The 27,363-nt window shown below is 49.0% G+C and overlaps 1 protein-coding gene across 2 annotated transcripts in view; it reads right to left on the reverse strand.

The window, feature by feature from the left end:
* Positions 1-27,363, reverse strand: part of Grip163 (gamma-tubulin complex component 6) — a 98,302-nt gene that overhangs the window by 14,393 nt on the left and 56,546 nt on the right. For both annotated transcript variants that reach the window (XM_077690091.1, XM_077690092.1), the window contains exons 21-25: positions 23,404-23,560; positions 13,439-13,476; positions 8,390-8,522; positions 5,222-5,276; positions 4,438-4,599 (exon numbers count right to left, since the gene is read on the reverse strand). In XM_077690091.1, coding sequence (XP_077546217.1) covers positions 4,438-4,599; positions 5,222-5,276; positions 8,390-8,522; positions 13,439-13,476; positions 23,404-23,560 — 545 coding nt within the window. The remainder of the gene's footprint in view (positions 1-4,437; positions 4,600-5,221; positions 5,277-8,389; positions 8,523-13,438; positions 13,477-23,403; positions 23,561-27,363) is intronic.

The raw sequence follows: 27,363 nt of genomic DNA on the forward strand, positions 1-27,363 counted from the left end.
ACGACGCCTAGTGTAGTTTCGATTGTAAGTAATACTGATAACCATAGTTTGGCTTTTCGTGTTACATGCGTTCTCTTCTCGCTGCTCTTGCAACATTGGCAGGACCCCCTACCCCCCCCCCCACCCCCCCCCCCCCCCCCCCCCCCCCCCCTTTCGCGAAAAAAAAAAAAAAAAAAAAAACTAGACGCACAGAATCTCATTTTTTAACCAATTCTCAAGAATTAAATGCCAAGACAAAGGCGATATTCAGTTTACAAAACAAAGTAGTTACCAGGAACCCGTTGCGCTGATTCGCAACGAGAAATAAAAAGGAAATATTTTACTACATCTGCAACAGCGCAACTTCATTTATTTCCATCTTTAGGGTTCGTAAGCGACCTTATACGCAAGAATGCAAACACATCTGGCTGTTGCAGGCACCTGTTGCAGGCACCTCAACAGAGCCGCCGTAACAGGAAACTTGTGCTCACTGTGAGGTCCCAGAAGCTTGGTTTGCACACTGTAAACCTGCTTGTCACTTTGCGAAAACCTAGCTAAACATGAGATGTTGATTGTAATACGTGCGTTGACAATTCAATTCGCAAGTTCACTTGCGACGAAAGCTTTAAATAGGTGATCCGAAACCGTTATTCATCAAACCTTCCTTCAGAGTCGTTAAAATTTCATTTAAAAGACCCGTTAGAGCGGTTACATGTATATTTCTGCGCTGGTCAAAATTCAGTAATTTTATGTTGCCTTTTCAACACACACAAAATATCGTAAGCTCTTAGAAAGAATTTCGGGGCAGTTAAGTAGTGTTACCATTTCAGGGCATCCCACAAATGCAAGAATACGTCATGCTACCAGTGAAAGCGATTGAGATTGCCGTTGTAAACTGAATTTCAGAGATCGATGCTTCCTGATTTGTTTCTATGTATGCTTTTATTGAATGCTCAAAGCCGTAGTCTGGAAAGATCGAGCTTGCTACGCGCCACAGTGTACAAGTTCATTGTCACAATTACGGCCATTCTGAGATTCCCGATGAGTCGTTGCTTTTTTTGGCGTAGTAATGAAAACTGACTGCCGCTTCCATGCTATACATTGAACGTTGAGGAACCGAACTACAGCATACCACTCTTGTTTGCACCTTTCGTGCACACATACGGCGGGAAAACGGCACGAAGCGCGCCCACAGTGTGCATTCTTACGGGCCGCTCAGCGGAGCATCCACACTAGCAGCGCGACGCTGTCGCCACCTACATGTCGAGCTCGCTGTGAATAGCGGTCGCTCGAGAGAATAATGGCAATAATCATAACGAATCTCTCAATGGCAACCGATGTGTACATTGACCAATGTGTCTCAGTTGAAAGCCAAGGATGTTCTCATAAGCGAAGACTTCAAAAAGAGCTCACCTTCCCCTTACAGTATGGGGTGTGACAGGAAGGTAACAAGACTGGCAACACTGCGCACAAACCAACAAAACTTTCACACCCTGCTTTATATGAAGATTAGGTGCACACCTGGCCTTCATTCACTTAGTATGGTTTAGGGGGGGGGGGGGGGGGGGGGGGGCACATGGGTCTTTGATCACAAACTTTATTTTTAGTTATGATAATAAAAATTGGAGGACATACGTAGTTTTTCATCCTGATTGTAGATATAAAATTTGTTTTTGTGTAAAACGACTACATTCGAATTGACTCGGACTTTTTATTAGATTTTTTGACAGCTTTTGTAAAAAACTGCTGGAGGGATGCAGCTAAACAAGGTACGAGTGAACTGTGCACAAATAAAGGAGTGCAATAACACTAACAGTATCATTCTATGTGGTCTGTAGCAGAAGTTATGACCATTTGACAATTGGGCTTGGAAGGTGGGAACCAGAAAAACTGCCTTTGCCTTCCAAGCCCAAACTTCAAATGGTCGTAACTTCTCCTACAGACCACACAGAATGATGATGTTAGCCTTATTGCACTCCTTGATTTGTGCACAAATCACTAGTACCTTGTTCAGCTGCATCCCTCCAGCAGTTTTTTTACAAATGCTGTCAAAAAATCAAATATAAAAATCTAAATAAATTTTAATGCAGTTGTTTTACACACAAAAATAAATTTTATATCTGCAATCGGAATGAAAAATTACGCAAGTCCTCCAATATTTATCATCATAACTGTAAAAATAAACATCTTTGGTTTACCAGTGTGCCCCTATAATTTTCCCACAGTTGCTACCACCTCTCACTACTGCCGAGTGGTGGCTTGCACCACAGAATGCATTGTACCTTCTTGCTGGACTACAGTCGAACACGGATATATCGAACTCCAAGGGGATCGCGAAATAGTTCGATATATGAAAAATTCGATATAAAAAATATGGGCTCTGAGACCTCACCTATGGCGGACGATCACTTGCCGATCGTCGCATTCAAGAATGACAACTAATTCCGCACTCAGGACGCAACAGGACGCTTTATTTCCGTGAAAAAAAATCGCCTGTTTCTTCGTCCTGGAAATGAAATTAAAGACGCTGGTCTCGATCTTCTCGAGGCGGCACAACTAGAAAATTCCAGCAGTACGCTGCGCCTTCGCACACCACGCACAACACGCACGCAAAAGAAGAACAGCGTGCACGTACCACAAGAACTTTGAAGGTAACAATTCCAAGCGCTCGCGATGGTCATCTCCGAGAGAAACAGTGATCTCCGAAAAGTGCGGGACAACTCGCCAAACAGCAGCAACAGCAGCAAAATGCAAAAGAAGGAGGAGGCCGCCAGCGCCTTCGTTCCCTCTTCCCTTTCCCGAGACGACATCGGGGGAAGCAACACCGACTAGATACGGTGTTGGGGGAAGACAGACCCAGAGAGAGAGATAAAACTCTTTTTCGGCAAGCCGGGGAACGTACGCAGCCGCAAAAAAAAAAAAAAAAGGACGTGCGCATTCGGGGCATCCCTACCTCGCACTGTCACATTTTCCGAGCGTTCGGGCTTGTGTGTCTAGAGAGATTTAGCATGCCGGGCTCCGTCCGCTAACGCTACGGCGGCCGACTGGGCAAGCACAAATTCGTTCCGGTAGGGGGGATTAGTTTTGCGAGCCAGCCTTTGCCATGCCCGCGCATTCCTTTATATCCTCCTCAACCTCAATCGGGGGTGCAGCGACCGCCGAAGAGCACCTTCCAGCTCACACGGCGTTCGATATAACCAATGTCGGGGAAAATGCGGTTCGATATAGAAGTACGAATTCCTATACTTTTACACAGAATTTTCAAGGGGATAATTTATGAGTTCGATATAGACAATAATTCGATATACCCGTGTTCGATATATCCGTGTTCGACTGTATCTCTCCCTATCCAAATTACTGTTCGCAAACATTTTCGAGCTCTGGTACCCTTCTGGGAATGCATGCGGGGGACGCGTACAGGGTTTAGCGGCAAACAGCTTTGATAGTGCTGCTAATTACCATGATAATAACTGCACTTTTAGCATGTCCCATATAAACTTTGCCATCCGCCAAGCCAAGCACTCTAACTGTCACCAGCATGCTTGCATACTATACTCAGTGAGCAACGAAAATGCAAACATCAAATCAGTACACCTTGGTAAAAGTGAGCGTTACCCACTTGGGTAGTTTCAAGGGCCCCATCAAACTGTGACTAAGTACCAGAGACAGTAAAACCTCGTTTACAAGAGACACTTGGTTATAAGAGACATTCGAATGAAAACTGTTTGGTTGGCTTTCCTATGTTCGCCATGTTATACCCCTGTCACACGGGCACTTTCAATCGCGATTGAGTTGATCCGGACCCAGCTCAATCCGGATCGGGCGCTGCTACACGGCAGTTTCAATCGCGATCGAGCTGTATCCCACTCGAACTCAATCCTGGTTTTTCAAGCGCGATCGAGGCTTCCAAGCGCGATCGAACGAAAGCGGCGATACTCTCGTCCCCGCTCAGTAATGGCACAGAAGGTGACAACTTCAACTAACGCCACAAATTGTGTCAAATAACTTGACCCACATAAGCGTGAGGTAATATTTACATAGTTATGTATACCTACGACCGCGCGAAGTTACCAGACGCTGGCCGCAAGTACATCGTTAGCGCCATCTGGCGTACACGAGTGCAACCGGTGCAACTTGCGATCGCGATTGAAACGTGCCGTGTAGCAGTGGCAGTGCGTCAAGCGCGCTCGAAAACTCGATCGCGATTCACTTCAACCGCGATCGAAAGTGCCCGTGTGACAGGGGTATTAGCAACTTTGCCTACAAGAGACCTTGGTGACAAGAGACGTGTCTTTCTGGGTCCCTTGAGTGTCTCTTGTAACGAGGTTTTACTGTACTCGACTGCTTTCAAAGGGGTGCGTGTGAGAATCCTGGTCCCTACTGCTCTGTGAACAAACATGATTTTGGCGATGCGGCGGTGTCTTTTCCCACAATGTCTGACGCGCGTTGGAGCGTTACCGCTGGCAGAGTCGTTTGAGGAACGCCATGTGAGCGTTGCGCAGGCCGTCGACGGTGCAGGCCTTGCCGCCGAGCTCGGCCCTCAGCTCGGCCAACGACGTTTGCATCACCTGGTCGCACACGTACGACTGCACCAACTGCACAAAGTGCAGCATCTCGTGCCTGCAACATCACCGTTGAAGAAGAGAGGAGGAGGAGGAGGAGAGGGAGGGAGGGAGGAGGAAGGGTAATTTCACTACCCCTACAGCTGAGCACTCAAAAGCAGTTCCTGGTGCCGAGCTAGTTGATTACGACTCGACGAAGGGTAAAAGTGCTTCAACCCAGATTTTTACCACTGTATAGTTACGGCAGTGAGAGTTGGGAGAGACAGACTGTTTGTGTTTTCTTCAAATGAATTCATTGGTTCATTTCAGTGATTTATTTATTTACATGCCCTAGAGGCCCCAAGGGGGATTACATAGGTGGAACTCGCGCAATACAAACTTGCAGCACGCGCAACAGATGAGAGAACAGGCGTGCACAGAAAAGAAACACGTCGTGTACTGGAAAAAAAAAAAACAGCATCAATGCAACATTAAGCTCGGCACAACTTGGTGATCAAAAAGTGAAGACCTAAAGCATGGCGATCTTTGCTTTGTTGCAGAATATGACTTGCACCTCCCTCCGAGCAAAAATTTTAGTGTTAAGTGTGCCACCACGTTGATAACTGTAACCTCCATTTTTTTAAAACAAAATTCTAAACTTCCACACGAAACGATTGGTTGGTAACTTGTGGAGAGCTCACCTCATGAGTTGAAGCAGTCTGAACTCGGGCGATGCGTCTGGCTTCCTAGGCAGTGCTGGTTAACAAAAAAAAAAAAAAGAGAATATGAGTACTGAATTTCTGAACAACCACACCATGACAATAACAAAACATTATTGCATACTTTTCCGGGAGAAGCTTCCAACCTTGAATGTACATTTCTTTTTTTCTCTTTTTTTGTGGAAACGTAAAAAGCAGCGATAACTGAAGTGTGTTCGCAGTTTACTGTGCATGCCCATACACCATTATGCTCAGAATGAGAGAAAGAGAGAAGACAGAAGAAAACGAAGAACAATACAACGAAGATTACCCAGAAGAATGCATGATGAAGCACTGCCGCGCAAGTTTTATAGCCAGAATTTGCAGTGTTGACACAGAGACTTCATCAACGAAAGGCTTCGCAATTGCACCAAACTGCGCAATAAATAATTTTTCAGACCTGAAGGAAGGGTAATTTGGCTAGATTTTCGGTGTGGACAAAGGTACTTTTGTAGGCAGACAGGAACAATCAAGACCCACTGGCATTCAAAGTAATAAATTTCTATGTCCCTCCTCACACACAATTTGCACGCATACCACGCACGGCTTAAATTAAATAAAGCACGTGACAGCAACCTTTGGAGTGTTGAACACGCAGCAAATAAACCACAGCAACAACTTCTTTTGTGACAAACTTGTGATAAAGGTTTCAAGCTAAAACATTTGTGCTTGTTTCAAAGGAAGTACAGTCGAGCCTTGCTACAACAAAATTGACGGGATGTGTGAAAGATATCTTTGAAGCAGAAATTTGTTGAGGCAAAATCTGCCCTAACACACCCTGGGAGGGCAAGAAAAAATAGCTCAGGATATTATCTGCATCATTGACCACATATTACAATGTTTAGAAAAATGAGTGGCGTGCAATTATGCCGTGTTTATACGGATAACAACCGTACCAACGGTTATCTAAAAGGGGGGGGGGGGGGGGGGGGAAGAAATGCAGTCGCAAAACATTCTGCTCTACAACAAGGGGTATCTACTAAGCTGATTAGGTAGTTGCACATAGCTGCTAGGCCGTCGAAAGCCCCCCTCTCACTTGTAGCAAAGCCGGTGCCATTATCTGATCCTCTCACTGGGCACGCCAGCGACTGACCTTGGCAGGAAATCTAGGCGCGCTTGCATTTATCGTGCCCACGCACACACGATTAAGGTATGGTGATGCAGGCTAAAGACTAAACATGAAAACAATATGTCTGCTTTGGACTTTGGCACATTCACGCGATTCAACTGGATACGGATTGGCTGTAGCTCCGGCTTGGCAAATCGGGCCTGCAACTCATGTAAAGACGGCCAGATCGTTATTCCCACCAAACAATGGCATCTATCTACAAGTTTGTTTTTGTTTATGAGACTAGATAGCTAGCATTATGCTTATTTTATCTTAAGGGGGGACACTGGTCTTGAGGATCAAAAATTTGCCAAAAAATCAATTTTCTGTATTAATTTTATTTGCAGTCTACAGGTCCCAAAGAATGTACCTGCAAAATATCATAGCTGTATCATAAGTATTCACAAAGCTGTGGCCCTTTGAAGTCGCCTAAATGACCATTTTTGCCTATTTTTGCAAACTTCGTGCCCTGTTTTCTCAGGACCAATTTTTTTCCCACATGGTCAGCTGTTGGGTGCAATATCTTGGGATGTACTGGTTCGATTTACATCATTTTTGCTGCATTCGAAAGCTTATAAAATGAACAGTGCAATAAAACTACAAAATTACAGAATTTCTTTTTGCTGGCACAAGATTTTATGCAGTTAGTTTTAAAAAAACATTGTAAATTGATGACCTGACATTTATGAATTTTACAGCATTTGCAGAAACCATGCTAAAATTACTGTAGTGGTATAGTTGCACTCCCTAGTCCTTCTAGGGCACAAAGGGATAAAAGCTATTTGAGTACTTCATAGGTACATAATGAAAAAATTGCCCGAAACGGAGTGACATAGCATGTCGCACAACTCTAAACTTACACCCCATAGACGAAAACTGACTGCATATTTGTGCTCAGGATGTTGAAATACACTCAATGTGTAAATCTCAAGCACATAGGTTAAAAAATAACAAAAATGTCTTCAAGATCAAGTGTCCTCCCTTAAAATAAATGTTCAAACCCAGCTACACTGAGCGAAAATTTCATTGAAGCGAAAGCAAGCCAGGCAAACGGTTCGTTGTGGCGAGGACTATGTTGCATTGACTTGTATGGCTAGCTGGCGGGGAATCTGAAATGTTTCGTTGAAGCGGAAATTTTGTTGAAGCGGAGTTTGTTGTAGTGGGGTTCAACTGTATCGCCTAAATGTTTTACCGAAAAAAAAAAAAATTGGCCGTATATCTCCTCCTTTCATTGCAAATGTCGAAAAAGACGATAGTTTTTCGTCGATATTTGCCAGTTAAATGCCTCACTTCGCTTTCCCGCCCACCTCTTATCCTATTCCTCTCCCATCTCGTTCCTCCCAAGATGAACACGCTAGAGGTTTGCTCAAGAAAATTTAAATATGCCGCGTTCCACTGCTCCAAGTCGGGTGCCTCGATGCCAGCGCTGCTGCCGTATGGCGGAGACGCGAGTGAATCAAGGCGCCCTATTACAATGTTTATAGAACCACGCTGCCCTATTTTACAAGCTTCCCAAGCGGAATGTGGAACCTATCTAGTGGAACCTTTCGTTGCTGTTGCAATTTGATTTCTTCAGCGCCGCCATGATCTATAGTAGCGCAGGCAACAGCAGGCAATGGTTTTCTGCAGTTGATGTAGTATTTCATTTGCTATCGCAAAAACGAAGCATCTATGAATGTTTTAATAAAGGAACACTGCAAATATCATTCATGTATTGATTTTCTGCCTTATATTTGCGTAATGTCTTGTTCTTGTTCAACAGCTTTGACAAGTATGAACACTGCCACCGGACTTAGACGCCTAGATTTGACTGTGGGTATATAAAACTATTGCGCAAACTCCGCTTCATTTTGGCCGGCTTGCGCAAACTCTGCTTCATTTTGGCCGGCTGGCTAAATCGAGTCACAGACAGACAGACCAAAATTTTTGCGTTTAAGTAGCCGAAGAAAGACTATCGCCCTTAAAAGCAGTAGGGGGGACAGCCTCTGGAGCAGGATACATACCAGACGGCTTGAGCCGACTCCAGATGTCTGAGAGAGCCCAGAGGGCCCGCCTGAGAGAGAGGATAAAGCCAAAGATCTTGTTGTAGCGCTGAAGGCACGCTGATGTTATCACCACGTTCAGGGGCCACTCCACCTGCGATGTAATACAGGGCAACAATGCAGGGCACAGATCCAGTGGAATGCGCTGCTCACTTTGCAAGCACAGGAGAACAGCCGAAGCCAGCAATGCTCCGAAGGCATACGGAAAATAGCTTGCTCCCAATACCTGGGACTTTTTGCAACCTTACCTAGATTATAAGCCCTCACAACAAAACTCGGCAGCGTGACCGAAATGCAGCGCTTTACGTGTGACCAGGAAGAAATTGTGCCCACTTTTGCTGGAAAGGTGTTCTGTCTTAATATAATGAGAAGATACACTATTGATTGGTTATGAGGGTTAACGCACTGATGCAACGCAGGCGATGAGGTGTGCCGTAGTGGAGGGCTCCGGATCAATTTTGACCACCAGCGGATCTTCAAAAAGTGCGCCCAAATCTTGAACACACGGGTGTTTTTGCTTTTCGCCTCCATCAGAAAAGCAGCCGCCGCAGCCGGGAATCAAACCCGCGTCCTTGGGCTCAGCAGCACAACGCCCTAGCCACTGAGCCACCGCGGCGGGTGAGAGGATACACTAACTGCAGCTGCTACGTGGAGTCTAGACTTGGCTACTGAGTTCGCAATACCCATAGATGTGGCTGCAGTAATTTTGAGCAGGAAAACTCTACTATCCCTTCTGAAAAAAAGGTGAGAGAGGCGTGAAGGCTTTCTGGCATCAGCACTGCATCAACAGTGCGCCAAAGCTTGACTGAAAGTGCATCCGATCGATTGTCAAACGTCCAAACAGCCAAATCGCAAAGGAAAAACGAACTCATGCGATGATTTTTAGCGCACTAGGTAAATGCATCTACGAACAATCTAAATGTTTACCGATACATTGTTTATGAGATAGAGGTATACCGCAGAAGTTGGAATATGGGTCCCTTACCTTGCTCCCGAGAAATAGAAAAAAAAAAAAAGGGTACATTATACAGTTTTATCAAGGTCATAAGAACTTGTTTTGTCTAAGGTTACTCATTACAGCTGTCAGAAGTTGAATTCAAATGGAAGATTGGGAGCAGTCACTGGGCTCCATTGCAGAGCACGCCTCTCCCTCGAAGATCAGGTGCCCCAGAACTGCCTTTAAGCAAGTGCCGAAGCATGACGGGGATAGGAATTTCCTGGCAGCCTCTATGTCGGGCCCTCCCAAAAACGTCTGCTTTGCTGCAAGTGTTTTTTTTTTGTTGTTGTTGGGTCTCAGCTAAAGTCCCTTCTTCGCCTTTCTTTCTTGCTGAGGAAGGGACTTCCGTAGCCTCAACAGTGTCCAATGGCAGCCGTGATGAAAGTTTCGTCGTTTTTTTTGCAGGCAGGCGAAAAAAAGAAAAGCCAAAGGCGCGTGTTTACCCAGTCGTCGTTCGAGCTGGGCTCCTCGCCACTTTATTCCGAGTTTCAGCTCTCGCACTTACTTTCTTTAAGTAACAAGCATGAATGCGACACGGCATGCGGTATTTATTTTTCCGTTGTGACTGTGGCTGTTGCACGTATTTCCCAGAGCGGGCGCCACGGCGATTCGAAAAAAGGAGTACAGCGGAAGCAGACGGCGACGATGTCACGAGAGAAGACAACGCCCCCCGCACGTTCTGCCCACCCCTGCCGATTTCGGCGGAGCAACTTTTCTTGCTCCACGGAGCAATCTCAGCTGCATCGGCGCTCTCAATCTGCCATTGGAATAGGGTTTAGTTGCTCCCGAACTGGCTTTGGAAATGTGTTTGCTCCAAACAGAGCAAAAAATTGCCCTGAAAGTGCTCCTGAAAGTGATCTGCCATTGGAATTCAACATGAAATCTTGTTGGACGACTGCCTCAGTCTGGCTCCCACACCAGCAAGTCATTCTTGCTGCAGTCTGGGAAATTTCTTATGGAGCACTTCTTAAAGGGACGCTGATGTGTAGGGGTGTGCGAATATTCGAAACTTCGAATATTCGATTCGAATTTTTTGTATTCGATTCGATTCGAACGACACTTTTATTGTTCGAAATATTCGAACCACCCAAAACTAAAAAAAAAAAAAATTCAGAGCGTGTCTCAGCAGCAAAGTCGCGGAGCATATACACGGCGAACGGTACGTGCATTCGCAGACTGTATCGGTGTTTATTCGTAGTTACAGTGGACTCTCGATGATACGATTCTGGGGGTGCGAATTTCGGGATGATACGAATTTCCGAAAAGCCCCGGTGAAATTGCATTGTTTGCAATGGGAAAAATTTCGGCTGTTACGAACGGACCTGCGCGGCCCGGCGGAAGAAACGAACGAGCCGGCGAGGCACCAAACTGCCGAGCGAGCAAGTGACGGCTCTCGCTCCCGTTTGTCACTCTTTCTCCAGAAACGGCCGGGCTGTTGTTTTCTGCTCGCGAAAACGCTCTGCGCACGCCTAAGGCGCGCTGACACCGCCGCGAAATCACCCCCCCGCTGCGCGCGGCGCGGCCGGCGGCGTCAATATGGCGTCGGCTCCAGCCGCGAAGTGGCGCGGGCACTCGAGCGACCGCTTCTAACCGCTCTTTAAAATGCAGCTCAATGGTGACACGAAGTTGCTTGTGCGGTAAAGGAGCTGATAATGCATGCGAAAACGATACTATAAAATATCATCCGCGCCGCTAGTGAAAGCGCCCATAAAATATTTGCCGGGGTGCTAAGCCTAACCATCTCCGGCGGAGCCAAGCTGGCCGGCTGTCTCGATTCCATCGCAAGTAGTCGGGCACCTCCATTCTGCTGCGTGCGTCGTGCGTCATTTTCTGACCGAGGTAGGCGCTACCGCGGGCGCGAAATCGTCAATGCGGGCGTAAAAATACAGCGCTCGCAGAGCCGAGGTGAGGGAATCGCGTGCAAAAACGCACCATGCGTTTCACGCTTGGCTGTTGCGGCGTGTAGTGAGCTTGGGCACAGCGAGTGAGGAGACGAGCACGAAGCTTTACGGCTTTACGTGCTCCAGAAAGGACTGCTTTGCGACACGGGGGTTAAAAAAAAGAAGAAAAAATCGCGAATTTTTTCACGCGAAAGTAAGAAAAGAAATAAACGAAAACTTTTTCCAGCGCTCAATTTTTTGTTCTGTGTTAGTTTATACGAATTTCGGATGATAAGAATATTTTTCGCCGTCCCACGAGATTAGTATCATCGAGATTTTACTGTATCAGCGCCCGGCAATGTGCACGGGCTCGGGCATGCCAGCCACTAGTGTCTCAAGTGAGCGGCTGTTTGCGGTATCTGGTGGAGTCGTGACGAGCAGGAGGTTGCCACTGCTCCCCGGACATGTCGAGCAGTTAACCTTTCTCCATGTTCACATTTAAGTGAGTGCAGACCTTAACCTGTTGAGTACAATGGTATTGTGTAATTCCTAATTTTACTTTGTGTGATTTGTTGTGCAATAAAGTTGCAGTTATTGTGTCTCTAGATGGTGAAAACTTCGATTTTACAAAAAACAATAAGTATTCGTATTCGAAAAATATTCGAAAAATATTCGATTCGATTCGAACTTTGTTTTTATTATTCGAATTCGCTTCGAAATTAAAAAAATTGATATTCGCACACCCCTAGTTATAAACATTGGGGGATTACGAGCGCAAGTTGTAGTTCGGAGTCTGTAGGCCATGTTTCGACCGCTCTCGCTGCGTTTACGCGACATTATTCACCAGAAAAATCAATTCGAACATGCTGTCTTTCTCTCTGCGTCCTCGGCCATTTTCGGTGGCGTTTTGTATGATGTCAGAAAAAAAAATGGCTTCGCTTGACTGTGCTACTGCACGGCTCGTTGACCTTCCGACAGAGTCAGTCGACTCAGCATTTAGTCCGCCGGGAACCGACCGGTCGTCAATTTCATTCACTCAGTTGAAACTAAGCCATGACACGTTTGTGAATGGAAGAATGTGCCTTTCTTTAGTTTTTTAGTTTGTACACTGTATCTAGCTTCAAGTCGAGTCAAGGTCGCCTCACACAAGCGCTGCACAAGGGCACACGGGACGCTTCGCTGACTTTACGCTAGTAGGAAAATCTAAGGCCACTTGAAGGCGGGAGAAGAGTCAACGAAGTCAATACGTGACCGGTAAAAAGCGCAAAGGCCCATGGGTACGTCGTCTGCTCCCGCAACTTCCGGTTCGAGATCTCGCCTGGCCTCCCGTAAGCTGGCGGCTTTCACGCGCGTGTTTGCGTTTTGTTTATTTGTCACAGAGTGCTTACCTTTCAGAGGAGTCCCTAGTAGGATTCATCCTTGTTATTCATTGAATGTGCGATGCATGAGCGTTCATTTTTTAGGTGGAAACAGGCAAACAACACGCGAACGCGCACGTGAAAGCCGCCAACCTACGGGGGGCCAGGAGAGCTCTCGAACCGGAAGTGGCGGTGCTCCACGGCAGCAGGCAATGTACCCATGAGCCTTTGTGCTTTTTACCGGTCACCTATATTGGTACTAAGGAAATAAAATAAACTGAAACTTTTACCGTACAGCACAAAACTAGGGAGCAGGAAGCACTTTTTTGCGCTGGGTGAACAAGCACAGCGGTTAGCAGCACGACCGCACATCTGCGAACGCTTTTCCGTCAAAGAAATGCAATTGTTAGACGAGAGATATTGTGGAAATTTGGGGGACGCTTACTGCACGAGTGCTATACAGCAAATAGTCATCTAAGCATCTTGAAATGCTAAAACTAAATAAAAATGTAGGCTGGTTATATATTATATAGCGCTGGCTTGTAGCCAAGTGGTCTGGACCACTGGGTATGTTATTTTGCAAGTTGCAAGTTTGAATCCCCGAGGATACATCCTTTTGCCCGAGACTGCCCGAGACGCGATCAGGTGCTCGATTTCCCCGTGTATTCCTATGGGACTTCCGATCCAAACGCAGTCCTCGGACTGCCCGCGGATCGTCCAGGACTGCTAAATCGAGGAGGCCCAATATAAAAAGGGCCCCTTAATCAATGCTTACCTTGTAGGTTAGTATAACGCAGCTCAGGATGTTCTGGCCTGTGTGAGAGAACAAAGACAGAAAAAATATGGATAAAATGGGTGTGCTGTAAATACCGATTATTGTGAAGTGCAACTACATTTCCGGCGGGAATAATTAAACCATGAGCCAGACCTCTATTTAAGGTTTTGAAAGTGACGACGTCCGCAGGAGGGCACCAAAGGGACAATCCCAACCCTTCGTAGGTCTCATATTCAAAGCTATAAGGAACTTTAGCTTTCCCATTAAGATCAGCGCAGACACTGATCGAATGTTAGCTGTGTTTTGAACACGCCTTAAAGGGGCCATGAAGACCGAACATATGTTTAGTTCATTCGAAAGATTGCTTTGATAGAATCATACTGACACCACATTTAATGCACACTTCGCTCAAATAAGCTGTATAATTAGGAAAAAAGGGAATGGCTATGCAACCCACTAGCTCATTTCCCGCAACAGAACCTATGATGCCATACCTGCCAGCCCTGCGATAGGCGGAGGCCGGTGAAAGCAAACGCAATTTAGGCACAGCTTATAAGCTTGCCAAACGAGGTATTTGCGCTTCAATTTAGGGCACATTATTTTTAAAGCCCTAAGAATGGGAGGATAAACAGTGGAAGTTACGAAAGCACGCGTAAACATAGAAGTACCGATGCGTACTGTTGCTGGTACTGCGCGCACTACGCTTGTTTTAGGTGCACAGCAGTTTGCTGCTTTGAGTTGTCTTACATGCACTGGCCGATTGGCGTAAGTAGCAATGTCTTATGTGACCCTGTTTGTCGAGGATATTCCATGTTTCACGAAACGATCACTTTCTACAGTAAAAAAAACAAGCCAGGTGCAAATACGGTCAGAAAACAAAGCAACGGCAGACAATGGACCGTGCATGAGTATGGTAGCACCATCTGGAAAGGCTGACAGCAAGCAGCGCTGAAGCTAAATCACACAGTGCAAGTTCGTTTGTATACGTGCCCTTATGACTTCATTGCTGACGTCTCAAAAACGCACGATTAGGCGGGAGAATCAAAATTTGAACCTAAGTTGATCAATTTCTCAGTGAATACGGCATCACTTGCTGCCGGACAAGTGCTAGGGGCACTATAATACACGAAATCTTTCGAATAAAACAAACTTGTATTTTGTCCTCATGGCCCCTTTAAAGCTGTGGAATTCTTAGTGTTAAGTTTTCAGGCGACCTCCTTACTTGGATAGTTTTTCTGGAGGCCCATGCTGGTACCATAAATGTATAAATTCCCCCCCCCCCCCCCTCCCCCGTTTGCCTGCTGCTAGCTTTAAATGTTGATAGCAAAGATAACATGAAATGTGAAAAAAGAAAACTCTCCACTTTGTGGTCACTCATGGACTAGGGGGCCAGTGTTGTGCCAATCCGTGAAGCTCGAAAAATAACCTTGAAAATGATTCCACGCTGAAACAGAGAAGGCTATTTGTTGTCGGCCAGCTTAGAGCTTAAGTGATTACGAGCTCGCAAGTGGAGCACAGAATGAGTCAAGAGATCTGACGTCCAGTCCTAGTGGGGTGCTGGATGAATGATAAAGCTGAACAAATGGGAAAATACACATGATCTCACACTTAGCATTGACGGTTGGCCCTCAACTTTAAGGACTTCCACAATGCTTTTCTTATAGGTACTTTTTGTGCCCTACTTCTGTTGATAATTATTTCCGATTTTGATACAGTAGAATCTCGATGATACGAATCTCGCGGGACCGCGAAAAATATTCGTATCATCCGAAATTCGTATGAACCAACACAGACCAAAAAATTGAGCGCTGAAAAAAGTTTTCGTTTATTTCTTTTCTTACTTTCGCGTGAACAAATCTGTGATTTTTTCTGCTTTTTTTAAACCCCCACGTCACAAAGCAGTCCTTTCTGGCGCGCGTAACGCTTCGCCTAGCTTCGCGCTTGTCTCCTCACTCCCAGTGTCCAAGCTCGCTACACGCCGCAACAGTCAAGCGTGAACCGCATGGTGCTTTTTTGCACGCGATTCGCACGCCTCGGCTTTGCGCGCGCTGTATTTTCACGGCCACATTGACGATTTCGCGCCCGCGGTATCTCCTACCTCGGTCGGAAAAAGACGCTGACGCTATGACTTGCGAAACGCTCGAGACAGCCCGCTGGCTCCGCCCGAGATGTTTAGGCTTAGCACTCCGGCAGATATTTTATGGGCGCTTTCACTAGCGGCGCGGATGGTGTTTTATAGTACCGTTTTCGCCAACGTGATCAGCTCCTTTACTGCACAAGAAACTTTGTGTCTGCCTTGAGCAGCATTTTAAAGAGCGGCTAGAAGCAGTCGCTCAAGCGGCCGTGCCACTTCACGGCCGAAGCCGCCGCCATGTTGCCGCCGCCAGCCGCGGCGCGCGCAGCGTGCGAGAGGTTTCGCGGCGCGCATGGGGCGTGCGGGGCGCGTTTTCGCGAGCAGAAAACAACAGCCCGGCCGTTTCTGGAGAAAAAAGAGTTACAAATGGAGAGAGAGAGCCGTCACTTGCTTGTTCGGCAGTCGGGCGCCTCGCCGGCTCGTTCGTATCATCCGCCGGGCCGCACAGGTCCGTTCGTAACAGCCGAAATTTTTCCCATTGCAAACAATGCAATTTTGCCGGGACTTTTCAGAAATTCGTATCATCCCGAAATTCGTATCACCCAGAATCGTATTGCCGCGAACCATACATTGGGTTTGTTTATTTGTGTTTTGCTTTTACCGCCCGGCTGCGCCGGTCTGTGTTATCTCTGCGCCAAGGGAAGCGCGTGTTCCATTCTTTCTTTCTGTGCCGCATGTGTTATCTGTCGTGATAGGGAGAGCATTCCGATCTAACGTGAACAGCCCAGAATAATCTTCTTGGATCTACTATGTTCTCGATGCGAATCGACGTTTCGAGAACCACGCGCGCCGAAAGATAAAAAGCCTGCAGTGCGGACGCCGGAGCATTCGATTCTGCGACGCTCGCTGACGCAAGTCACTTTGTTGACCGCTGCTTCGCCGCCTCTGTATTCTTTTGAGTTGTTAGGGGAGCACAAGTTCGCTCCAATAAACTTGTTTCTCCTGCAAGACAACTGCGTCGTCCTTGGCTTCGTGACATCTGGTGGAGGTGCTGGGTACGCACCCTTCATGCCCACTACAACCTCGAAAAGCCGCCAAGCCAGTCCAACAAGAGCCAGCCCCCGCCTGCAAGATTTACCGCCCGAGTTCGGTTTGATGCCAGAAGGGCCCAAGAAAAGGAACGCTGCTACCAACACCATGGTACAAGAAACAACGTCGCCAATCATGCTGCAGCAGCCCCGGGAACCGCCATCGTTCCGGGGAGCCCCCGCTGAAGATCCAGAGGAATGGTTGGAGAAGCTGGAGCGCGTGCGGATCTTCAACAGGTGGGACGATGAAGAAACCTTCCGGCATGTTTTCTTTTACTTGGAGGATGCAGCCCGAACTTGGTTTGAAAACCACGAGAGCGCCTTGACCGACTGGACGCAATTCAAAAGCGAGTTCCTTAAGACCTTCACGACCGTGGTGAGAAAAGAACGAGCTGCGATTTTACTGGAAACTCGAACGCAACACCCGAACGAAGGAGTCGTAATCTTCGTCGAGGAAATGAAGCGACTTTTCCGCCGTGCGGACCCAGGAATGACGGAAGAAAAGAAACTACGGTTTCTGATGCGAGGTGTGAAGCAAGAGCTCTTCGCGTGCCTTGTTCGCAACCCCCCCAAGACCGTGTCCGAATTCGCGTCTGAGGCCGCCGCGATGGAGAAGACGCTCGAAATCCGAACGAGGCAGTACGACCGCCCAATCAATGCGCTGGTTTCGGAGACGCTTGGTGCCAGCGCTATCAACTCCGACTCACTACGCGACACTATCCGCGAAATAGTGAGGGAGGAGCTGCGGAAACTGCTCCCGACGCCGCCGCAACCACAAGTCGCTTCTCTTACCGACGTCATTAGAGAAGAAGTGCAGCAAGCGCTGGGAACTTCAACGACGCCAGTAGCACCTCGCGAGCCGCAAGCCATGACCTACGCGGCTGCTGTACATCGCCCTCGCCCACCTGCACCCTATCGTCACGAGGCTCCGTACCGTCGTCCCCTCTCGCCGGCCCGACCACCTGCGGCGCAACCCCCTGCCCCAAGGAAGACCGACGTGTGGCGAACGTCCGACAATCGTCCGCTGTGCTACCACTGCGGAGAGGCCGACCACGTCTACCGTCGCTGCCCCTACAGGAGGCTCGGTTTGCGAGGGTTCTCCGTCGACGCACCCCGCCCCCGAACTGGCCAGCGCCCATCGGAGATCGAAGAGTACCTGTCCAACACCAGCCGTCGACCAGCCCGTTTCAACCGTTCGCCGTCACCCTACCCATACCAGTCGCCGAACCGCCGTAGCAATGCTGAGTTCTCACGTGGAAGGTCCCCCAGCCCACGCGGGGGAAACTAAAAGATGCAACTTCTGGAGGTAAAGTTGCACGATCGCGGAAAAATGAAAACCCTCCAACGACGCAACGACTCGCCTCACAACATGCCCTCATCCCGACGACCCGACCCAGACCTGACGAGACTCCCGTACACGACGACAGCTATACGCCGCGACGCGCACCCGACCGGACCGAGACGTCCGCTGAGAAGACGATGACAACGACGACGCACAGTGCCCGACCGTCAACACGCACAAGCCGAGATGCGACGCCCCGACGCACCCGGAACTCGAGGAAGGCGGCATCCGACGTCAAGGTGTCCATCGACGGCTTTGATGTAGTCGCCCTCGTAGACACGGGAGCCGACTACTCCGTGTTGAGCGGACCATTTGCGTCTAAACTGAAGAAAGTTATGACCAGATGGGACGGTCCGCACATACGCACAGCAGGAGGCCACCTCGTGACGCCAAGTGGAACGTGCACATCGCGCGTCACCATAGACGGCACGACGTACCCTGCGGTGTTCGTCGTTTTGCCCAACTGCTCCCGCGACGTAATTCTCGGAATGGACTTTTTGACGGACAACGGCGCAATAATCGATCTGCAGACGAAGTCGATAACTTTTTCCTCCGACCACTCCATGACGCCGGAATCGAACCCCGAAATCCGTGCAGCTGTAAGGATCGCCGATGATCACGTCACCCTGCCACCCCGCGCAAGCTTGATGGTCGCAGTCTACTGTGAAGATGCTGCTCCTGACGTCGACGCTATCGTAGACACCGATCAAAGGGTGCTTCTCAACCGTGGTGTGTCGGTCGCAAGAGGCATTGCGCGCTTCAAGGAACACCAATCCCACATTTTGGTTACGAATTTCACCGAGGAGTACCAGCATTTAAACAAGGGCGCGGCAATTGCATTCCTCGAAGAAGCGCAAGAAGCAAGTGACATGATCGCGGTCGCCGACTTTGAGCGCACACCCGTTGAAACCTTCAAGCTCCCGCAGCCTTTCGACGTGAATCCGGCGCTACCGCAAGAACAACGGAACAAGTTATCGGCTTTGCTGCGTCGCTATAGCGAATGTTTTTCGTCGAGCGCAAAACTACGTCAGACCCCTCTAGCGAAGCACCGAATAATAACCGAAGATGGAGCCCGACCCACCCGACAGTCACCGTACCGCGTCTCTTCACACGAACGGGAAGCCATCCGGACTCAAGTCGACGACATGCTCAGCGACGACATTATACAGCCCTCGAAAAGCCCCTGGGCTGCGCCCGTCGTACTCGTAAAGAAAAAAGACGGCACATTAAGGTTTTGTGTTGACTACCGGCGACTGAACAAAATCACGAAAAAGGACGTGTACCCTCTCCCCCGAATCGACGACGCCCTCGACCACCTCTGCCACGCGAAGTACTTCTCATCGATGGACCTGAAGACCGGCTACTGGCAAATTGAAGTGGACGAGAGAGATCGAGAGAAGACTGCATTTATAACCCCAGACGGCCTATACGAGTTCAAGGTGATGCCGTTTGGGCTCTGCACAGCACCAGCGACGTTTCAAAGAGTCATGGACACTGTGCTAGCTGGCCTTAAGTGGCACACCTGCCTCGTATACCTCGACGACGTAGTGGTATTCGCCCGGACTTTCGACGAACACCTTGCAAGGTTGGAGTCTGTACTCGAGGCCATTCGGACGTCGGGGTTGACACTGAAGCCTGAAAAGTGCCGTTTCGCATACGGGGAACTCAAGTTCTTGGGCCACGTCGTCAACGCCGCGGGAGTCCTACCTGACCCGGCAAAAACGTCAGCCATTGCGAACTTCCCAAGGCCGAAAGACAAGAAGGGCGTGCGAAGATTTCTCGGGCTGTGCGCATACTACCGGCGCTTCGTCGCAAACTTCGCACGCATTGCAGAGCCACTCACGCGCTTGACGAAAGATAGCACCCCTTTTAGCTGGGAAAACGACCAAGAAAAAGCATTCTGCGAGCTGCAAAAACGCCTGCAAAGACCGCCCGTGCTCGCTCATTTCGACGAAAATGCCGAAACGGAAATGCACACGGACGCCAGTGATATAGGCTTGGGTGCCGTCCTTGTCCAAAAGCAAAGCGGCTGCGAAAGGGTAATCGCCTATGCCAGCCGGGGTCTGTCGAAGGAGGAGAAAAACTATTCTGCCTCTGAGAAAGAGTGCCTGGCTATTATATGGGCGATTTCAAAATTTCGCCCATACGTGTATGGAAGGCCATTCAAGGTTGTAACAGACCACCATGCGCTGTGTTGGCTCGCCAATTTGAAGGACCCCTCTGGCCGTCTTGCGCGGTGGAGCTTGCGCCTGCAGGAGTTCGACGTTACAGTCGTTTATAAATCCGGCAGGAAACACTCCGACGCCGACTGCCTGTCCCGCGCCCCCGTCGACCCACCACCACAAGACGCTGACGAAGACAGCGCGTTCTTCGGGATCGTGACGGAGAGCGACCTAGCCGCCCAGCAGCGTGCCGACCCCGACTTACGCGTCATAATCGAGTACCTCGAGGGATGCAACGTTGCCGTTCCTAGGACCTTCAAACGCAGCTTACCAGCATTCAGCCTGAGAAACTCCGTCCTCGTGAAGAAGAATTTCAGCCCCGGAACAAGAGCGAATTACCTTCTCGTCATCCCCGCGGACCTTCGTGACGAAATTTTGGAAGCGTGCCACGACGACCCGTCTTCCGGACATCTCGGCACAGCCCGCACTATTGGAAAAATCAAGGCGAGGTACTACTGGCCCGGCCTTACCTCTGACGTCACCCACTACGTCCGGAGCTGCCGTGACTGCCAGCGACGAAAAACGCCGCCGACAAGACCCGCCGGACTTCTGCAACCGATCGCCGTCCCATCGAGACCATTTCAACAGATTGGAATGGACCTTTTAGGCCCGTTCCCTACGTCACGATCACAGAACAAGTGGATTGTCGTAGCGACAGACTACATGACGCGCTACGCAGAGACCGCCGCTCTTCCGAGGGGGACTGCACAAGAAGTGGCAAAGTTCTTTATAAGCCAAGTTGTGCTGCGACACGGAGCCCCGGAAGTCCTAATCACCGACCGCGGAACGGCATTTACTGCGGAGCTGATGCAAGGAGTATTACGCTACAGCAACACGGATCACCGAAGAACGACGGCGTACCACCCCCAAACGAACGGACTTACAGAACGTCTGAACAAGACAATCGCAGATATGCTGTCAATGTACGTTGACGTTGAACATAAGACTTGGGACGAAGTGCTCCCGTATGTCACGTTTGCGTACAACACGGCTATCCAGGAGACGACGCAGCTGACGCCGTTCGAGCTTGTCTACGGTAGAAGGCCAACTACGATGCTCGACGCCATGCTTCTGCACGTAGAAGACGACGACCTCAACGCCGACGTCCACGGATATCTTCAACGTGCGGAGGAGGCCCGCCAGCTCGCTCGAGTTCGTATAACGGACCAGCAGCTGGTGGATGCGGGCCGCTACAACCTCCGACGCCGAGACGCCGAGTACCAACCAGGGGATCGTGTGTGGGTTTGGACTCCCATCCGACGACGCGGACTCAGTGAGAAGCTCCTGCGACGGTATTTTGGACCCTACAAGATTCTACGACGTGTTGGCCAACTTACCTACGAAGTGATCCCCGATGGTGACTCCGGCACATCACGACGACGCACGCGGCCTGAAGTCGTCCACGTGGTTCGCTTAAAACCTTTCTACGGACGATGACGAACTTTTATTTTCATTTGTTCGGACTGTCGCTTATGTTAGCATCGGGTCGATGCACTCTTAGAGGGGGGGTAATGCCGCGAACCATACATTGGGTTTGTTTATTTGTGTTTTGCTTTTACCGCCCGGCTGCGCCGGTCTGTGTTATCTCTGCGCCAAGGGAAGCGCGTGTTCCATTCTTTCTTTCTGTGCCGCATGTGTTATCTGTCGTGATAGGGAGAGCATTCCGATCTAACGTGAACAGCCCAGAATAATCTTCTTGGATCTACTATGTTCTCGATGCGAATCGACGTTTCGAGAACCACGCGCGCCGAAAGATAAAAAGCCTGCAGTGCGGACGCCGGAGCATTCGATTCTGCGACGCTCGCTGACGCAAGTCACTTTGTTGACCGCTGCTTCGCCGCCTCTGTATTCTTTTGAGTTGTTAGGGGAGCACAAGTTCGCTCCAATAAACTTGTTTCTCCTGCAAGACAACTGCGTCGTCCTTGGCTTCGTGACAGTATCATCGAGATTCTACTGTAATTATTTTTCTGACCTTCCTTGATAATTATTTTTGTGTTGATTTCTGCATGACATGAAGCACGGACGTAAAGCCCAAAAAGTACTTTAAAAAAAGCATTGCAGGGGTCTTTTAAGGTGACTACGGAAATTTGGAAACCAAACAACCAGTCTCTGCAGTGTTTTGGCGACTTTGCGAGGTGTACTTTTTCACTCGTCTAAGCAAATCTGATCAAACCAAGAACAGGCAAAAAATGCACATCACGAGAAAAATGCACAGTGCACAACTTCTGGCACTTGAAAACCTTTTCACGGATACAGCACCGAGTAAAAAAAAAATAAAAAGAAAGAAAGAAAGAAATAAAGATGAAATCCTGTCTGTCATGCCACATCAGGCCTTCAACAAACAATGAATGGTAAGGAAGATGAGATGGTGATACACCTTGTTACTTACGGACGTTTCTACTATTCCAAACAAGAGAACGTTCAAGCTTAAACCCTGCTTGCTACGCGCACCAACTGTCTGACAGTTTCTAAAAATACAGTTGCAGAGACTGGTGCGCGTTAAAATCAAAGTCACAGTATTGCGGTATACTATTTATGGCCCGAGTCAAGCTCAACAACCCTCGTCGAGTTGCTGACAGGCGCTCACAAAAAAGGCAGTCGGGAGAAGGTTCTGGGATATTCACTAGTACAGGGTCCACGCTCGTTTATACGACAAATATTCCAATGATTTTCAAGGACTTTCAGGGCTCTGTGTGTACACTTATCAGGACCACACTGTGAGAAATCTAATTAAGAACGATGTTCAGGCAAAGATGGAGGCTCGAAATGATTAGAAATCGTAAAGAAAATACCTAACTTGCTGGAGCCAACATTTCTGGTGCTCGACAAGGGGGCTAGTTGCCAAGCAAGACTCCTTTTCGTAGTAATGGCAAACTTTTGCCAATTTTTTAGCAACTTTTAGCAATTTTGTCCAACTCCTTTTTCGACAATTTATCCTAAGAGTCACACGAATAAACACTTTTAGGGTGCAGCAAAGTGCAAACTTTCACTTTCTAAAAAAGAACAACCAAGCAACAAACATCCCCTCAGTCTTTATATAGCTTCACGTTTATTTTGTGCTTATTAAAGAGGCAAATTTAAGAAATTCAAGGACCTTCAAGGGTCCGTAAGCATTCCATGACTTTCAAGGCCTCGAAAACAATCGTTTTGAATTCGAGGGTTTTCAAGGTTTTTATAAGGACCCACATGAAGCCTGCAGAAAAGGCGCCAGAGTTTGGCAAAACGAAGCGCCTGCGTACCGGGGAGGATTTCCGATGGAATGCGGCGAGCGTCGAGGGTCAGGTTGGATGCTTCGGGGCACTCTCCCCGCAGAGAGGAGCTCAGGGCCTGAGCCAGGATCCAGTTCAGCGTCCGCACGTTGAGAAAGTCCGCAGGGGAACGCATGGGTGCCTTCAGCTGCACAAGACAACAGGGAACACACGTCACGCCCCTCTAAGACCACAGCACGGATGGAAGAAAAGAGTGCGCTTAGGAGAAAGAAACTCCACCATCTCTTTTTAGAGAACGTTGAGAGAAGCACGAAAGTTAAAAGTGCGTCCAACTTTCGCTGAAGGGGCGTCGAATCGATCGTCAAACTTTCAAAGACCCAAATTGAAAACGGAGAATGAACCCATGCGACGACTTTTCGCGCACTAACGCATCTACGAGTGGTCTAAATGGACACCGACACGTGGTTCGTGAGATAAGGGCATACAATTGCACTCCCTCTTCATGATCGATGAGTGCATTGTTTTATCTAGAACGGTTCCTTTTTCGCGATTTCCAAGTAACCGTTTTGGCACACTGGAAACCCGGTTTCACACACACACCGTGTGTCCAGATATCTTATCAGGGCTTTCCGGTCGACCAACCGGTTTATGGGGAAATGCCTTCGATTTTTTGATGGGACACCATTGGTCCCACTAATAAAGCTGTCGCTTTAAAAACCGGTGGTTGTTGAGGGGGGCCCTTCTTCTAGTTGTGTATGACATCAAGTGTACCACTGCTGCAGCAACAACGGACACATTTATCGTCGACATCCAAGTTCCGGCCTGAAGCGCTCCTACAGTGTTCCAGGGTAAAGATGACGAAAATACAGGGCGCGAATTTCCTGCGTATTACCAGCATTGTGGATGTGGTAAATGAGCATGCCGTATTTTCACGTGTGTAACCTGCACTAATACTGATAAATTTAAAAAAGTACGCTGATGTGATGGTGACACGCAGACTTCGCCCCAAAGTGCAACTTCACCACAATGCCTGCCACGCCGGGATGCATGCATTGCAACAGCTAGCATTGGATTTTTTGGCCAGTGCAATGTTAGATGCAAAAAGAAGCAAAGTTGTAATGTTCATTCTAGGTCACGGCGTTGCCGACCTTTACCACCAGTGCACTTGCCATACTTAGCAGTTATCTACAAGCAATCAGCTCAGAATGTGCCTCGTCGTACAACAGTATGCCTGCTAGGCGGCATTTTCTTTATTAGAAAAATGGTACATTCGTTACCTAAATAAACGCAACTAAATATGCAGTACTCCCTTTTTTATGAAGATTAAATGTTTCAAGGCAGGTTCTGGAAGGTTTCAAAAGTGCCCAGTGAGCGGTCAGCATGCCTTTAAACTTGGAGTGCAACCTATACAGGAATATTTCTTTATATGCTTTTTTAGATGCGACGCTGAGAGGAGCATCTCTTGCCGGCGGCCCTGTCCTTCCTGCGTCGTCGTTGTCCGCGTCCGCACAGCTGCGTCTCTCCTCCGCTCACCCCCTCTCCTCTCGCCGTGATAGCGCGCCCTCCCCCCCAACATCTGTGGCGCGCACAGTGCGCCGCGCTCTCTCACTCCGCTGGTGGGTGGCGCTGCGCGCGGCGCAAGCACGCTGTGCGCATGTGCAGCGCCCTCTTTCTCCGCGGTCTCCTCTCCTTCGGGCGCGCTGCGCATATAAGGGGAGTGCCGCGCTCCGGCCGGTCCCTCAGTCGACGGTCGTCCGCGCTACGCTTGCGCTCTCTCTCTCTCTCTCTCATTACCCGACGATTGCTCACGCAATTCGAGTAATCGACCCAAGCACGCTGTGCGCATGTGCAGCGCCCTCTTTCTCCGCGGTCTCCTCTCCTTCGGGCGCGCTGCGCATATAAGCGGAGTGCCGCGCTCCGGCCGGTCCCTCAGTCGACGGTCGACCCAAGCGCGCTGTGCGCATGTGCAGCGCCCTCTTTCTCCGCGGTCTCCTCTCCTTCGGGCGCGCTGCGCATATAAGTGGAGTGCCGCGCTCCGGCCGGTCCCTCAGTCGACGGTCGTCCGCGCTACGCTTGCGCTCTCTCTCTCTCTCTCTCATTACCAGACGATTGCTCACGCAATTCGAGTAATCGACCCAACGGAAACGCATAATGGAACCCCCTTCAGCGTCGCATCACACCAGGGTTCCCGCGAGGGGAGGTGGGCGTAATTTTTTTTTTACATATCGAGTCCAAAATTTAAAGGGTGTGGCCCTTATACCTTTACACTGGCACTTCAACGGCAGTTAAGAAAAACGGCAGCTGGCCTTAACGGCCGTTAGGCAGAGTTACAAGGCAGCGCGAGCTAAAGTCACTGCGCGAGTGTCGTTGGAAACCCAACGGCGATCGGCGCCAATGGAGGCCGTTAGTCTCCGGAAAACGGAGGTCTCTGTTCCGCCGCTGTTTCCACCCGTTCCATCGGCAGGTAGGCAAGATGGCTGCCCCCGGCAACAACATGTCCCTGCTGCAGGCGAGCACACTGCTGCAAAAACGCTTCATGTGGACATTGTTGCTAACACATTTGCTAATTAACTTGTTGCAGGACAGTGGTGCTGCATATAGAACAAGCGATGGATCGTGAAATGCCATGCTTCACCTGAAACCACAACAAATGCAACCATTTGCAACACCATGAACCTGATTGGATTGGCTGAATGAGATTCTCCAGTTACAGTTGCTGTTACAAAAAATTTTTGTGAAGAATAAAAGGAATACACTGTGCCCCATGCAGCGCAAAAACTAATTAGAAAAAGAATTTTTTTTCGGTGCTCGCGAGGTGAAATTTTAAAGGGGCCCTGAAAGGCATTTTGAGCACACTAAATGAAGTAGCGCAATCGTTAGATTGGGTCGTCAAGGTCATCTGGGCCAAGTATTACTCTTTTACGCGCAGTGGAAAGCTCACACTTTCGTTGCAAAGTTTGTCGCTTTTTTCTCACCCTTTCCTTCGTGTTTTTGGACACCGCCATCTTCACATGTCTACATCATCGATTCCCAGATGTTCGTCATGAGCTAGACATCCTGCTATTGGGCGGCTTTTTCACGCACTTCCGGCAAAGAGATGAGTCGTCTGCTCAGCGTCGGCTCGCTGGCTGATCTGCCAGCGGAGTGTCGGAGTGCTTGGGCATTTTACGACAAACGAAACAAGTGTAAACAAACGCTTAACCGTTCGTATTGAATGCAACACGGCCATAACACGACATGGATATTCTCTTACCTGAGTACGTTCCGTAAAGAAAGCGTTGAAGCCCCGTGGCACTTCTTTCGTGCAATCGCAGAGAACGCTCTGAGCCGGATGCCCGGGTTTGACGGATACATTTTATTCCACTTCAAAACAATCCAGAGATGTGTTTCGAACGAACACAACGTCACAACATGCGTTGCTAGTCTGAACCGCGATTGACAGACGATAGGTTGCCTCCTCCTGCCCGTCGTAAATTCGGCACTCACCTCGCGCGCGGTTTGCGGGGACGAAGCCGAGATGGCTTTTAGCCACGCACACTGCACATACTACATAGGAGGTTGAGTCGTACGCCGCTCGAGAAAGATAATCCAAACCATGGGAAGCACTATCCACCCGCAGAAGCACAACGTCGCATTTCATCGCGAAACAAAGGCGTCCACAACACACACACCATCGCCTCCTGTAATGCCAAACGCATCTCGCACTTCCAAATGAGAGTGAGTAGTATGCCTGCAGTGCCCATATGCCGCGAGGTGGTGCCGCAAGCTGAACCGGGATCACGCAACCGTAACTGACTTCTAGAGCGATTTGTGCCTTGTTGCCAGGGCAACCGATGTTTGATATTGTCAAAGAAATGGCGCTCGCTCCAGCGCTAAAAAGCTCAGAGCTGCGGCAGAGCATGTTTTGCCAACGTTGCCGCTCTCCACCACGCGTCGCCCCAAGCTGAACTGGCGTTTTGTGCACGGGTTCTGTATCGGGTTAAAATGTCT

Source organism: Haemaphysalis longicornis, unplaced genomic scaffold (genome assembly GCF_048455015.1).
Source record: "Haemaphysalis longicornis isolate Haplotype H1 unplaced genomic scaffold, Haemaphysalis longicornis Haplotype H1 scaffold_10, whole genome shotgun sequence".
Taxonomy (NCBI): Eukaryota; Metazoa; Arthropoda; class Arachnida; order Ixodida; family Ixodidae; genus Haemaphysalis; species Haemaphysalis longicornis.